At 38.5% G+C, this 14,109-nt stretch overlaps 1 protein-coding gene across 2 annotated transcripts in view; it reads right to left on the bottom strand.

The window, feature by feature from the left end:
• Window positions 1-14,109, bottom strand: part of PRMT3 (protein arginine methyltransferase 3) — a 75,241-nt gene continuing 61,132 nt past the window's right edge. Inside the window, exons 14-16 of one of the 2 annotated variants that reach the window (XM_081332343.1) lie at window positions 11,160-11,210; window positions 10,874-10,961; window positions 1-3,574 (exon numbers count right to left, since the gene is read on the bottom strand). In XM_081332343.1, the coding sequence (XP_081188469.1) occupies window positions 3,465-3,574; window positions 10,874-10,961; window positions 11,160-11,210 (249 nt within the window). In that variant the 3' untranslated portion in view covers window positions 1-3,464. The remainder of the gene's footprint in view (window positions 3,575-10,873; window positions 10,962-11,159; window positions 11,211-14,109) is intronic. The other variant, XM_081332344.1, reaches the window with a different exon arrangement.

Genomic DNA, 14,109 nt, shown 5'->3' with positions numbered 1-14,109 from the left:
AATTTTAATGAGCAAAATTTTTTATTTCAGTTCATAACAATGTCTTGTGTTCAACATGCACGTGTTATCTATTTAAGTACATTCTGTTTTAGATTTCAATAAGATAGTCGAAACTCCATTCTTCTTGAGTCTTATTCTGGCTTTTTTCCTTTGCCAAATTATCTTCCATGCCCTTGTTTTTGGGTCATCGAACCAATCTCTTTGTAATATCATGTATATTAATTGATATTGGCAAAACCGTCCAGTCGCCAACTTTTTGAGAGGACTTGTAGATCTCGTGGGTCGTCTCTTTATTCTTCCATATCAACATGGTTGTTCTGAATTGTTTATCTTCTCATCCAACTTTCTTTTGCTAGATCCTCTAGTTCCTTCTGAGTTGTATAGGAAACCTTTTCCTTTTTCCAAGTTGTCAATGTCTTTTCTGGATTTTCAAATGTCAATTTGTTGAATAGTAGATTTTTCTGTCATAGTATTTAAATCTTCCATTTTTTTTCTATTGTATTTTATATAGATGGTTCTTTAGTTGTGATCAAAGTTTGGGCTTTCATATCTGGGCTGTCTTCTTGTTCCTTCCCATAGCCTCTTAGTATTTCATTGGTTGTGGTAAGAGTTTGAATTATTGTTTTCAACATAGCATTTGTTGATCTTCGTCCATAAGGAAATTTTGTTCCTGGTCTTCTTCCATATTGGTATTTTAGACTAAAGGCTTTACACTTAGAAAATCCAAGAGAGAGAGAGAGGTTTTTTTCCCCTAGGTAGGGAACACAGCGCCTTTCACAGCTGTTGTTTCAAAAGGGCAGTCAGCCAGGCCCCTTTTAAAGTTTCTCTTTGAGTCCCAAAATTATTTTAATCTTTTCAGTTTTCTTCTTTTTTATAAAAAACAAACAAACCCAGATTTCCAACAGAAGTAGATAATGAAAAATAAAAAATAAAAATCTTTCAGTCCACAAGCTTTGATAAAGTTCCAATTGGGATTCAGTTACTTTTTCAACATTTAAAACGCCCCTGGGTAGTTAGTCGCCACTCTTTCTGGAGGGAGGGCTAAAGTCCCCCTTCCCTCACTGCAGGGGAGGAGAATGCTTAGCAGCTTAATGAGGTACAGAAAATAATTAGGGTGTAAAAGAGGTAGATCTCACCCAGTCTCTTCCGCGCTGCTTTAAGAGTTGCCTGGTGGAAAATGTTACTTCAGCTGTTCACAGCCTAGGGACGAGCCATAATGGCCGGTCCTTTCATCCACCAGTTTGGAGAGATCGCCAGGTCTAACGGGAGAGTTGCGACTCTCCTGTGAGCGCCCCTCCTTGCTGGTCACCTCTTCGGAGTGACTTTTGGCCATTTTCAGGGCCCCCGAGCGATGCAGAACTGGATAGGGGAGAGAGAGCAAGTCTCCCAGCCATCCAGAGGGCTGTGTGACAAACCAGAAGTCTTCAAGTGCCACATTACAATCCCATCAGCCAAATTTCAATCTTTTAAGCTTTGTATACAAAACTTTCAACACAAGGCAAAGTCAGAGTTAATGTGCTTAACAGTGCTAGACTAGTAATATGAAACTAAGAAATTCTTCTGGAGGTGTGACTGTCCTGAGAGGGCAGGGCCAGTCACCTGAGGGCTCCTGCATATCCATCCCCATGGTGGTTCTAATAAAAATCATTTCCCTGATCCTTTCTTTTAATAGAAACCTGGCTGGGGAGGAAGGCCAATATTTTATTTTGAGGAAATCTCTTTTAATCCCTTTGGCACATTTCTCCTCCATTCACCCTGGTTAGAAAAGCTTTCCAAGCCACTATAGATTTCTTTCCACTTTCTTTTTGTCAGGCTTCAATCCAATTATGAATAGAAAAGAGCTTTTAAAGTATAATGGAATGTTCCTCTTACAAGTCGCAGCAGTGGTAAATCTCGCTTATTGCACAACCTGACTGTAGGATAATGATCATAACAGTTCTTTGAAGTTTACCAAATTATAATTTCTGCAAGAATAAGTCTGTTAACTGGGATCATCCATAAAAATAAAAAATGTGGTTTAAAAAGCGGTATTTTTAATATACCAATGATGGGCTCCATCAGAGGTAGCCCGAAATCCCAAGATCCTACCGAACTCAGTTATTACTGCTTTGCAGAATATCAAAGTCTATACCAATCTAGTCTCAGAAGGATGCTATTCCATGATTCTCTGGTTGGCCCCCACTGATTTCAACTCTCTCATTTGGGAACAAATTACCACCCCAAACCAGGATGGGGACCAGATGGGAGGGCCCTATTTGGTGAAGGTGATTCCAAAAGTGGCCAGGAGCTAAGCCATATAAACGACTTTTAAAAACAGAACCAAAATACAGAATTGTAACCATAAATCTGCTGGCAACTAGTGCAACCTCCACTGTATCGGTGTAACAAGGCTGATGCAATTCTTACATGACAGCATGTGGACAGCTGCATTTTTCATCTACTGTCATTACTAAATAGTCCACAAAAGCAGCCCCATATGTGGTACATCGCAATAGTCTACCCTGGCACCAGATCCTTTTGTTCCAGATATGGCCAACACATCGGTCCCTTGGTCACAGCCTGTGCTTTGTTAGTCATCTGGAATGCCCTCTAGATGAGACTCAAGTGATGGTGATTTTAATAACAGCAAATTTTTGTATTCCATCTTTAATATTTTAAAGCTATTACAATCTAATAATATATGTACATTTGAAATCCAAAGACCAAGAAATGAATTTATTTTGAAACTATGTTTATAAAAATAATGTGTGCAAAAGCATAATTCTTGCCTATGCATTGCTTGAAGGTAGTCAAATCCAAATGCTTCTGGTATCCACATAGTTCTATTTGCATGTCTTCAGTATTTTTAATGTTTATCTTGAAACTAGGCCTGGCTTCCTGCAGACATAAAGACTCTTCCTACTTGCAAAGTTAAAAGATTTTGAACCAGAGGAGGAATCCAGCTGCCAGGAGCTCCTAAAGATTCTCAAAAATATGTTCTGAAGACTCTCCAGAAGGATGGAAGTGGTGATAAGAAGGCTTGCTGGGTTGACGGACAAAGCTTGCCTTACCCCTACTGTGCAGAAAACTCCAGGAGATTCCATCACTGTAGAAATAAATTCTGGTTCCCATCTAATAATATGAACTCTTCAAAAAAAAATTAGAATTGTACAGGTGATGTCACTTCTAAATGTAGATCTGCACTGTATTTCTATTGCAATGCATTCTTACATTTAGGGAAGGTTTAGAGATTGGGCAGAGGACTGCTGCCGCTACTAAGGGTTTCCCACACAAGGTGAAATAATTTGTTAAGACAGCACATAATAATATACGACTCATTATAATAGATCAGCTGTATGTCCAGGGGGAGAAAAGTTATGGGAAGTAGAACCAATTGAACTTAAAATTTTATCCAGGGTTTTCTGCTTCAAAAAGAAGCGTCTGGCCACTGAACTAAGATTCTCAAGCTGATTGTGGGACAATGCTCACTGTAGGTTGTATGTTTGTTTCACATTTTTAACTGAAAGGGTTACAATGAGGCTACGGGAATCTTTTCGGTTTCTGTGTATTGTTATCCTTCCTTTCAGTTCTTCACCTACAGAAACAAAACAGAAATACAAAGATTTTAAGTCCTATAACCACAGGTGTCTTTCTGCCAAGCAAACAGATATTATTGGCTGATTTAAATCCTTCCTTCTTACAGCCTATCCCCACAAAGTCTACCCCAGAGAAGATGGAGGTAAAGTGGGGTCGATAGCACAGGTGGAAAGGAATACATTTTTTTAAAAAAATCCCATTTATATCCCGCCCTTCTCCGAAGACTCAGGGCGGCTTACAATCTAAGCACAAATCAATGTGCTTAGCAATAGCCTTCATTCTATGTATATGCCTGCTTATTAGGGCTTTCGCCCCCCCCCCAAGCGGCATTATTACAAAGTCAGCTTAATTGCCCCCAACAATCTGGGTCCTCATTTTACCTACCTCGGAAGGATGGAAGGCTGAGTCAACCTTGAGCCTGGTGGGACTCGAACCTGCACTAATTGCAGGCAGCTGGTGTTACTTATCTTCACTGTTAAAGAACATTACCAGTTTTTCCTCTAATATTAGTAAATAAATGTATTTATTTCTGCTACAAATTATACGTTGTTCAATTTCCCAAAGTCTTTTAAAGACTTATAAATAAGTTAAAAATAAAATAAAAATAACAAGGAAAACAACTGTCTAATGCTAAGAACAATAAATCTTCTTGTCCATTATCACAATATTAATTTTATATTACACGGTGAACGTCTGATGTTTATTGGTAAGATTTTTCCTGACTAATGGTGTTGACCCTCCTGGTTTCCCACGTATCTTTTTAGATTCCAGCTTAATCTGGATGACTCAATTCTTGGAGGTGAATTTATTTATTTGTATTTGCACAGCCATCCTTGTCTATGGAGATTCTCAATTATCCAGGTCATGGTTGACCCAAAGATTCTTTTCCAAAAGGCAACTGGACTTTCTTGGGTTTTTTTCCTTGAAAACGTTTCAATTCAGTCAGAACTGAAGAAGCTTCTTGGATGAGAAGTGAAACGTTTTCAAGGAAAAAAAAACAAGAAAGTCCAGTTGCCTTTTGGAAAAGAACCTTTGGGACACTGCCCACCCTTCTTGTCAAAGTGACACTAAGCAATAAACAGAATCAAAAGAGCAATACAAATAGCCACAACACACAACACATTTTTGCTATGGAGAAACTTTCTCAAAACAAAAAAGCTTCGGGTATGGTAAATAATCTTGGAAGAATTTTATGTAGAGGTTTCCAGTTCTTTTATTAACTTAAGTGACTGAAATAAAATGAAGCAGAAAAAAAAACCTACTGAAAGTAGTACTGCACTTGTTAGAATATATGTGAATATTTAATTTGTAATTTGTAAAAGATGTAGTAAGCTTTTGTGGCTGCAAAGATGAAGTAATCTTGCTTTTATAACTAAATAGATTAATTTTCTGATACAAACAACAAAACCTGATGATACCTACTTCAAAACACCCACAGCAAAAACAATTATAGGTAGTCCTCGATTTACAACAGTTCAGTTAGTGACTGTTCAGTTACAACAGCACTGAAAAAAATGACTTATGACCGTTTTTCACACGACCTTTGTAGCATCCCCTTCCACTTTCACATGATCAAAATTCAGATACCTGGCAACTGACTCATACTTACGACCGTTGCTGTATCCCAAGGTTACGTGATCCCCTTTGCAACTTTTTGACAAGCAAAATCAATGGGGAAGCCCGATTCACCCAACAACCCTGTCAATTGCAGGGATTCACTTAACAACTGTGGCAAGAGAGGTCGTAAAATGGGACAAACATTTGCTTAACAAATGTTTCACATAATGACAGAAATTTTGGGCTCAGTTGCAGCCATAAGTCGAGGACTACCCGTATTAGCTGAAAAATGCTAGTAGTTTCTAAAAATGTTTGTTAATGTAAAGGTTGTAATTCTACCCCAGATTATTTTGTCAGCCCACCGTCTCACTTTAATTATGCATAAAAGGGATTAAACCTGCTTTTTAAAGCAAATGAATTTGTGAAATTTGATGAATTTGTGAAATCTAGAAAACAACATTTCTATAAGAACTGAGGACAGTTTTCAATCAGGGTGCCCCCCTCGTTATTTCAAAGCTAATTGCATGAAGTGACCCAGACAATCAGCTTTATTCATGGTCACGAGGCAGATCTTTCCCTTTCTTGCTCCAATGGGCTACATTAAATCCCATCTTGTGTGCCACCATCTCTGTTCCTGAACTAACGCAATGGCAGGGCAATCAGAAGATGATCTAGGCCAATTAATCAATGCCACGGGGAAATAAAATGACTGATGTGCTTTCAACAGCTTTGCTGTTCTACGCAGTAGAGAGAAGGCTTATCAAGGCTGAGTTGCATCACCCCTGCTCAGGAAGAAGCAGGCAAGATACAAGTCCCGCTGTAGTTTTGATCAAGCCTGAATTCATTATCCTGCTCCTACGGAACTGACACTCTTTCGGCAGAGAAAAAATCAAGTCTGATTTGCCTTTAACAAATCTTCCAGAGAAGCATGCAATTATAATTACTATGTTTTGGGGTTGTTGTTTTTTTTAATCCCTTAGAGGCCTGGTTCTACGGCTGAGCACATTATAGCAATTGTCATAGTTGAGCTTTTACTTGAATGGAAATGTTACCCACAGACATACTGCATGATCTTTATGGCAGCCAAGGGCTAAAAGTAATTATACTGCTGAATCGTAAGATGGGAAATTGTTCATAAGCTAATGAGATTAGTAGCAGTAAGCTTCCGGAAGCAGCAAGTATAAATACGCCGTATCTAGGAGGACACAACATGTAAACTGGCTCATCACTAATAAGCCAAAGCTTGAATTACCTGCTTTGCATGTTCTGTATTTCGGATTCAGTTTGGAAATGTGCTCTTAAATATGTCTGTTTCTATGATTTTAAATTTCAAATTAAAAGTGACTATTTTTGAGTGTATTCAAATCAATAAAAACTTCAAATATTAGTCAATAGTCTAGAAAGAAGGCTAGCTCATATATGATTTTTGTACTTCCTGGTAAAATAAATCTTACTATCCACACATATGTATATCATTGAGTGCACACTTTTATTGATATAACTGAACTAAATTAAAGTATCAAGAATGAAGTAGCCTTCAGTAAAATACCCAATTTAAAATATTTGGATTGCTCATGGTTGCCCTTTACCATCTTAAAGCCAGTGTAGAAAACCACACAGCAAGGGACAAGAAACATAAAAAACGCACTTGTGCTATTTTATTGCTAATAGAATTGGCTGGCATAAGGCTTTTGTCTTTCAGCTTAATTCATTAAGTCAATAGAAAAAAAACAAAGCTTTTTTGGAAAAAAAAATCAAGGTAAGTTATATACACTAACAGAAAGTGGAAAATATACTCTGTCAGGGAAGATACAGAATACACACACACACACACACACACAAATCTATTAAGAGCTAGGGAAAAACTAGACAAGTTTAGTATAAATTAGTATAAATAAAACTACAGCATATTCAGGCAATAGCTGAGTAGAATTGATGATATGCATTTCTGTTATTCAACTTTCTGATATATATATTTTTTAAAAATGCCCTTTAAGAGGAATATAGATTCTCTTGTCTGTGAAATATTAAATGGGTCTTGCTTCACTCCTTTAGCCCTGTAGTGAAATATTGAGAACAAATGAAGCACAGTGGCAATGTTCTATTGAACCTGATTCTGTATCACTATCACATTCTGCAGCATCGTTCACTCATACCTCTCGACTCACTTCCTAGTAAGCATCATCAGCTACACAAAGTTCATTTTGAAAAGCACATTGTGTTCTGTACCAGCCTGCTACTGGCCCTGCAGAAAAGGCAGGGACAACCCCTTTTACAAGAAGGCAAGAGGCTGGAATTACGCCTGCCAAATTTATTGCTACAAAAACAAATAGAACAAGACACAAACCAAGAAACAGGAGCTTTTCAAGCGGTTGCCTTCAGCAAACCAGCCCTCCCACGCATTCCCCCTTAAATACAGTTCAGGGCGTGGCTTCTCTCTGCCTCCTTCCGAGGAGCCCCATTGCCTTCCTCTGTTTACTCCTGATTGACTGCCTCCTGCGTCGGGCGTCCTTGAACAGGGCCAGCTGTGGGTCATCTTCATCCACGCTGTCAGGCTCACACAGCTGGGTCTGCGTCGTGACCAGGTGAGAGGGGCCTGGCTGAGGGCTCTCATCAAGCTGTCCAACCCCCTCAGCAAGCTCTTCAACACCCCTCCTCCTCCTCCTCTGAGTCGTCCGACCCAACTGCCGAACCCACAGGCTGACCCTGAATCACAACACATTGCTTTGACCTCTTAGAGAAAAGGAATGGCATGAAACTAACAACGGTGTTGATATAGAAAAGGAGTTTGAGGAGGGATATTTTGCTTATGCCAACATGTTTTCAGAAGTGCCCCTTGTACATACTTCGGCGCTTTTCCTGCCATCAAATGGTCCTGTGATTTCATACAATGCCCTTTCTAGCCAAAACCAAAAACTTTCAAATCAGAAAAGCTGCACGGTGTAATCGTATTACATTCACGTTACAATTAGTTTATGGAAACAAAGAATCAGAAAACATGAGCCCCATGTTGTCTGAATTATTTTTGCTTGCCAAATTGAGATACAGCAAATGAATAATTACTGTAAATAAATGCTAATGTAGAAGTAGTATCCTTTTGTGCGGCAAACAAACTTATCACCTAATCCATACACTGGGTAAAAATCTGATTAACCATTGGCCTTCTCTACATAGAATTGCAGAATGTTATAAATTGCTAGGGACCCCCTTCTGGGTCATCTGTTCCAAACTTCTGCAAATGCAGGAAGTCTATTAAATCATCCCAACAGATGGCCACTCAGCTCATTTGTGAGGGAACCCACCACTATCCTAAGCAAACTGTTCAGAAATCCCTTCTAATACTCAGCCCGAATCTCCTGTTAGTGCCAACACACTAGGCTTGTGGTTTAAACAAAGAACATATATGCCCCCTTGTGCACAACAACTTTTAGTTATTTGTAGACTGCTATGATATATGTGGGACGCGGTGGCTCAGTGAGTTAGGACGCTGAGCTTGTCGATCAGAAGGTCGGCAGTTTGGCGGGTTGAATCCCGAGTGCCGCGTAGCAGAGTGATCGCCTGTTACTCGTCCCAGCTTCTGCCAACCTAGCAGTTCGAAAGCACGTAAGAATGCAAGTAGAAAAATAGGGACCACTACGGTGGGAAGGTAACAGCGTTCCGTGCACCTTTGGCGTCTAGTCATGCCGGCCACATGACCACGGAGACGTCCTCGGACAAGCGCTGGCTCTTCGGCTTTGAAACGGAGATGAGCACCGGCCCCTAGAGTTGGAAACGACTAGCACGCATGTGCGGGGGAACCTTTACCTTTACCTATGATATATGTCCTGAACTTCTTTTTTGTAAGCTAAGAATGTCTACATTCTTTAATTGCTTCTCATACAGCCTGTCTGGTGGGCAGCTTACCATCAGATTCTCTGAATATGCACCAGTTTCTATGTATTCTTTTTTAAAGTGTGGGGCCTAGAATAAAAACAGTACTCCAAGTGCAGCTTAACCAGTATAAAGAACAAAGGAAGTATTATGTCCTGTAATCTGGCCATCCTTTTTTGGTTAATATGGCACAAAATGGCAATAACCACTTTAGCTACTGTAACATTGTTTGTTGTATTTAGTTGGTGTCTCAGAAGTACTCCAAGCAACTTCCCATATACACTGCCATCAAAGCATGTTTCTCCAATCCTGTACTTATACATTTAATATTGATGCCTTATGACTGTTGTCAATGAACATCATCCTTTTGGGTTTGGCCCAATATTTAACCCTCTTGAGGTAATTCTGAACTGTGATTTATTTATTTATTTATTTATTTATTTATTTATTTATTTATTTATTTATTTATTTATGTAGTCCTTTTATGATGCCAGCCAAAACTGGTAGTTTAGTAGCATCTTCAAACCTGATTGGCATGCCTCCTATTCCATGCTATTTATAAAGCTATAGAAAAGCACTAGTCTGAAGACAGAGTCTTGGGAATCCTACTCAAGTCAGCACAGAATGGTTTAATAAAAAGTGTGTTGGTTCAACCAACTGCAAAATCTACTCAGCCACATTACCCTCTAGCCTATATTCATCCATCTTGTCCTTAAAGAGTATAAGCAGAAATTTTGCCAAATGCTTTATTGGGATTACAATATGCTATGTCCACAGCTTTCCCTTATCTTCCCCCACCCCCACCCCCAGTGATTCCTTCTGAAATAAAAAGAGATAAGTCTAGGTCAACAATTTGTTTCTGCAGAACCCCATGTTGTTTTCAGATAGCAATACCTTTTTAAACAGTTTGTAAGCATGCTACTTGACAATCTATCAATATTACTAGGCATTCAACTAACTGTCTGTCACTTCCTAGAGCTTCTCTATTGCCTTTTTTAAATACTGAGACTGTGTGCTCTTCCAATACCTAATCAATTCCCAATATTACAGTCAACAGTACTTGGTCACTTCTGTCAAATAGTATGTAATTTGCAAGGCCCAGAAATCTTAAATTCATGGAAGATAGATGGATTCTTACAAGTCAATGGGGAATCTGAGAATGTCAGTTTATTAGTTTTCCTACATCATGTTGAGGATTTCTAAATGTCTCCCTTGCACTCCCTCCATTACCAGCTGTGCATGTAGCTAATGCCTAGCACTTCTCTATTTGAATATGTGCCTCTGTTTCTCTCCCACATCCAATTTAAAACCCTTCTGAAAAAGTTAACAAAATATTTGCGAATACTTTTGGCAAATTTGCCCATTTTTCTTTGTCCTTTTCCCTTCCCTTTTTTCCCCTTTCCCAATGTGCATATTAACTATGTAAATGTAAAATGTAAAAATGAATTCCTATGCATGTTGAAGTTGCAGTGTCATAGAAAAAAGATAAACAGTTGCTTGAGTTAACTTTTTGTGTCTAGACGGATACAGACACTTTGGGGGGGGGCAATGATAAGGAAATGGTTTGTCCTTTTCATTTTCCATAATTTTATTTCAACTTTCCAGACTAGCCTACAGTTTCCTGGCAGTCTTACATTTTATTACTAACCAGGTTTATTACTAATCTACTTACCCTCAGTAGATTTAAGTATTTCCACCTAGAGTCTTAAAAATTCTGGATCAGTGTTAAAATAACTTTCATATATGCTACAACGAAAGGCAAAATGAAAATAGTGGTGGCAGAGCTAAGCTTTTGAAGTAATTTTGTATGTGGATTTATTAACAACCAATCTGTCCTGAAAAGTATAATGGCATGGCAAAAAATATATACCTTCCTCAACAGGAATTGGCTTCTCCAGAAAAAACATTGTTTGTTTCCAGTGTGTCTTGGTGCAACAGGGACTAGTTGAAAGCAGAATCTGCAGTAACAAAATTTAGAGAAGCCTGATAAAGTGCAAGTCTAAATAACATGCTTCATTAATTAATTATACAATGATACATATTAAATGTTTGCAATACCAAATAGGCTTATTTCCAAACACCTTAAGGCAAAAAATTGCCAACATATAAAATATATTTTATAATTAATTTTGAACATGTAGCTTTTAAATACTTACTTGTTTGTTACAATTCTTCTCAAAATGCACATCAAAATATCCAGCAATTGCCTGAATTAAATGGAAAACAAAACAGAAATTTTAGTTTACTAGACTTACTGAATAGGTTAAAGCCTATTATGCCCTTTTCCCACTAACAGAAACCAGCCCACTGTGTTGGTGGAAGAGACTAAAAAGATACAATCCATGTTAAGCTTTATAATGCTGAAAGTCCAACATAATATTTTCTAAAAGCCCTGCTTCCTTTACACTCCTGCTTTCACTCTTGTGAAGCTCTTCTTTCAAATGTTGTTTACCATGGTTGATGTGCCCATTAGGATTGCCGGGCAATGTCTTCGAAACTACTTTAGATCTTGTATCATCAAATAACAGAAAAATCAAGTTTCCTGTCCTGCCCAGTGACAACACAGTCCAAAACCAGGACTGAAACATGCATTTTTCTGACTTAATATATGAAACTTTATTGACTCACAGAAAATGTGGATGTGAATATGAATTGTGATTTACTGGTGAAACTCTTGAAATACAACAAGGTCCATCATGATCCATGCTTATGATTCATATTTTTGTGTCAGCCATATTGCAATGGGTCAAATCTGAGATCTTCTGTGCAACATCAGCTTTAAGCACTACTTTGGTGGTGATTGAGGGAGAAATCTTGCAACAAAATGGTGCAAATGCAAGATAATATGATCCTCTATTGCATAGTTCCCCAACCTTTTTGGCTTTACAAACAGGCTGGGGGGGAGGGGAGAAGGGTTTTGTGCATATGGTAGGCAAGCGCGTGCACGCGACCAGCTCCATTTGTGTCAGTGGCAGGCACCCAGGCCTACTGCTTGTGCAAAGGGAGCACGCGCACACACGCTCAGTTTGCGGATCTTCCTGGAATTGCAGCTTCCAATCAAAGAGATGGCAGCCATCGTTAGGGGAGCCTTTGTACAAAAATATCTTGTGCATCAACTGTGCCATTCCTGGCCTGGGAGGCCTTGCTCACAGGAACTCATGACTTGGTCGCTTCTTAGCTGAATGACTACAATGCACTCTATATCTTGTTTGACCTTAAAGACCAGCTGGAAGTTACAACTGCAATGGAATACAGTGGCATGTGGTGCTGGGTGCCCCTTGGGTTGCCCATTAACATACCACTGTTGCGAGAGCTGCCAGGTTTTTTTCTAGATGCAGTTGTCAGCCCTTTAAGGTAGATCTGATTAGGAAACCAAAGTCATGCATGCTAATGCTGATTTAAATATAAGGTTACAGTTAACAAATCTTTTAAGTCTGACTGTGCTTCCCCCCCTCCCCCCCTTTATCTTCATGTGAACTAGAGAGTCCTTTTTCAGACACTTTCTGAAATTACAGTTATGGCCGACTCAGATTTCTCTTATCTAACTGTTGTTATCACTTTTGCCCACAACCCAATTCAAGATGCTAGTTATTACCTTTATAGCTCTATATAGCAGAGAGTTAGGTTATCTGTGGGACTGCATGTCCATGACAGTATCTGCCCACCCCACCAGGTTAGACAGGGTAGGCATGCCTCCTCTCTCTTTCCTTACATGCTGCTATTTATTTTATTTATTCAAATTTATACGCCACCTGATTTCAAATGACCCCAGGCTGACTGACAATTTAAGAATATTAAAAACAAAGAGAGAAAAAAAATGCAGCAATGAATAAAAATGAAGAATAAAAAATGGCAAGGACGATAACAAGGAGGACAGGAAAGAAAACAAACTCACATAACCCAAACAAGCTTCAATCCCCCTTGCCAAAGACTTGGGCAAAGAGCCACATGCTTGAGGGTGGTTCAAAATACCAGAAGCATAAGTCGTAGGAAGCACAATTTTTCTGCAGCAGCCCCTACCCTGAAGAATACTCTTGCCCCTGGTATCCTGCAGGTCTCCGCCCTTTTAGCTTTCAGGGTGTTAGCGTTTCCTCCAGGCATTGGAGATCACATTGTTCACATTGTTCAATGGATTACAAATTGCTGGTGAATTGCCAGGTTTTTTGTTTTGCTGCCTTTGGTTTCATAAGATAAGCAGCTATATAAGTCAAATGCATACATATTCATTACTCATCCTAGGCCAGTAATAACACAGTTACACCTAACTAATTACAAAAAAAGAGAAAGTGGGATATCCATTTATATAAATGTATCTGCAAGCCAAGTACTGCAAGGCCATTTTAAACAGGTTTAGTAAACAAAAAACTGTTAAACGTGTGAGTTTTCTATCTTTTCTTTCTTTTCTTCTCACCCCAGGTGATGGAATGTGCTTTCTACTCTCTGCGTGACTTAACAAAAACGTTTAGATTGGATTGTACGTTTTTCTTAGGAATAATTAGTTGCCAAAAATAGTTGCAAATCACTAATGAAGACAGAAATTAACTTGAACAGGTAAGCATAAGTAGTAACAGAAGGGTATAGTTTGTGTCATAGCCTACAAAACTTCCAGGCTGGGAATTTAATGGTTTAGTCATTCAGTTTTCTTTTACCAAAGAGAAAAGTTTAATTTTAAAGTAAGTACTAAGAAAAGTTTAACAACTAATGTCTACAAATTGGAGTGTTACTTGCATTGCACAGATTGATCTTTAAGCCTAGATCAAAAGAAATATTAATAAAAAAATAATTTCTAAGAGTCCATGTAGGAAAAAACAGTATTCTAGCACTAGCCATTTTGAAGGTTTGATAACAAACATTTAAATTTGGCTCCGACATCAGAGGTTGTACTCTAATAATGAGCTTCACATTATTTCAATAATTGGCTAGGTTCAACTTTCTATTTGCTGCATTTTAATTGACTTATTAATTGATTGATAGATACTGCTTAGTAATGACAGTAAGCAGTAAGTTTACAGAATTAAATATAATTGCATCAATTGCAATTGCCCATGGTACAAATACAAATTCAGGTTTCCTGGTTTCAACCTCTTTTCCTCTAGTATTCCAACA

Source organism: Vipera berus (assembly GCF_964194415.1).
Source record: "Vipera berus genome assembly, chromosome: 1".
NCBI classification, from domain to species: Eukaryota; Metazoa; Chordata; class Lepidosauria; order Squamata; family Viperidae; genus Vipera; species Vipera berus.
This window is presented reverse-complemented; position numbering and strand designations above follow the sequence as displayed.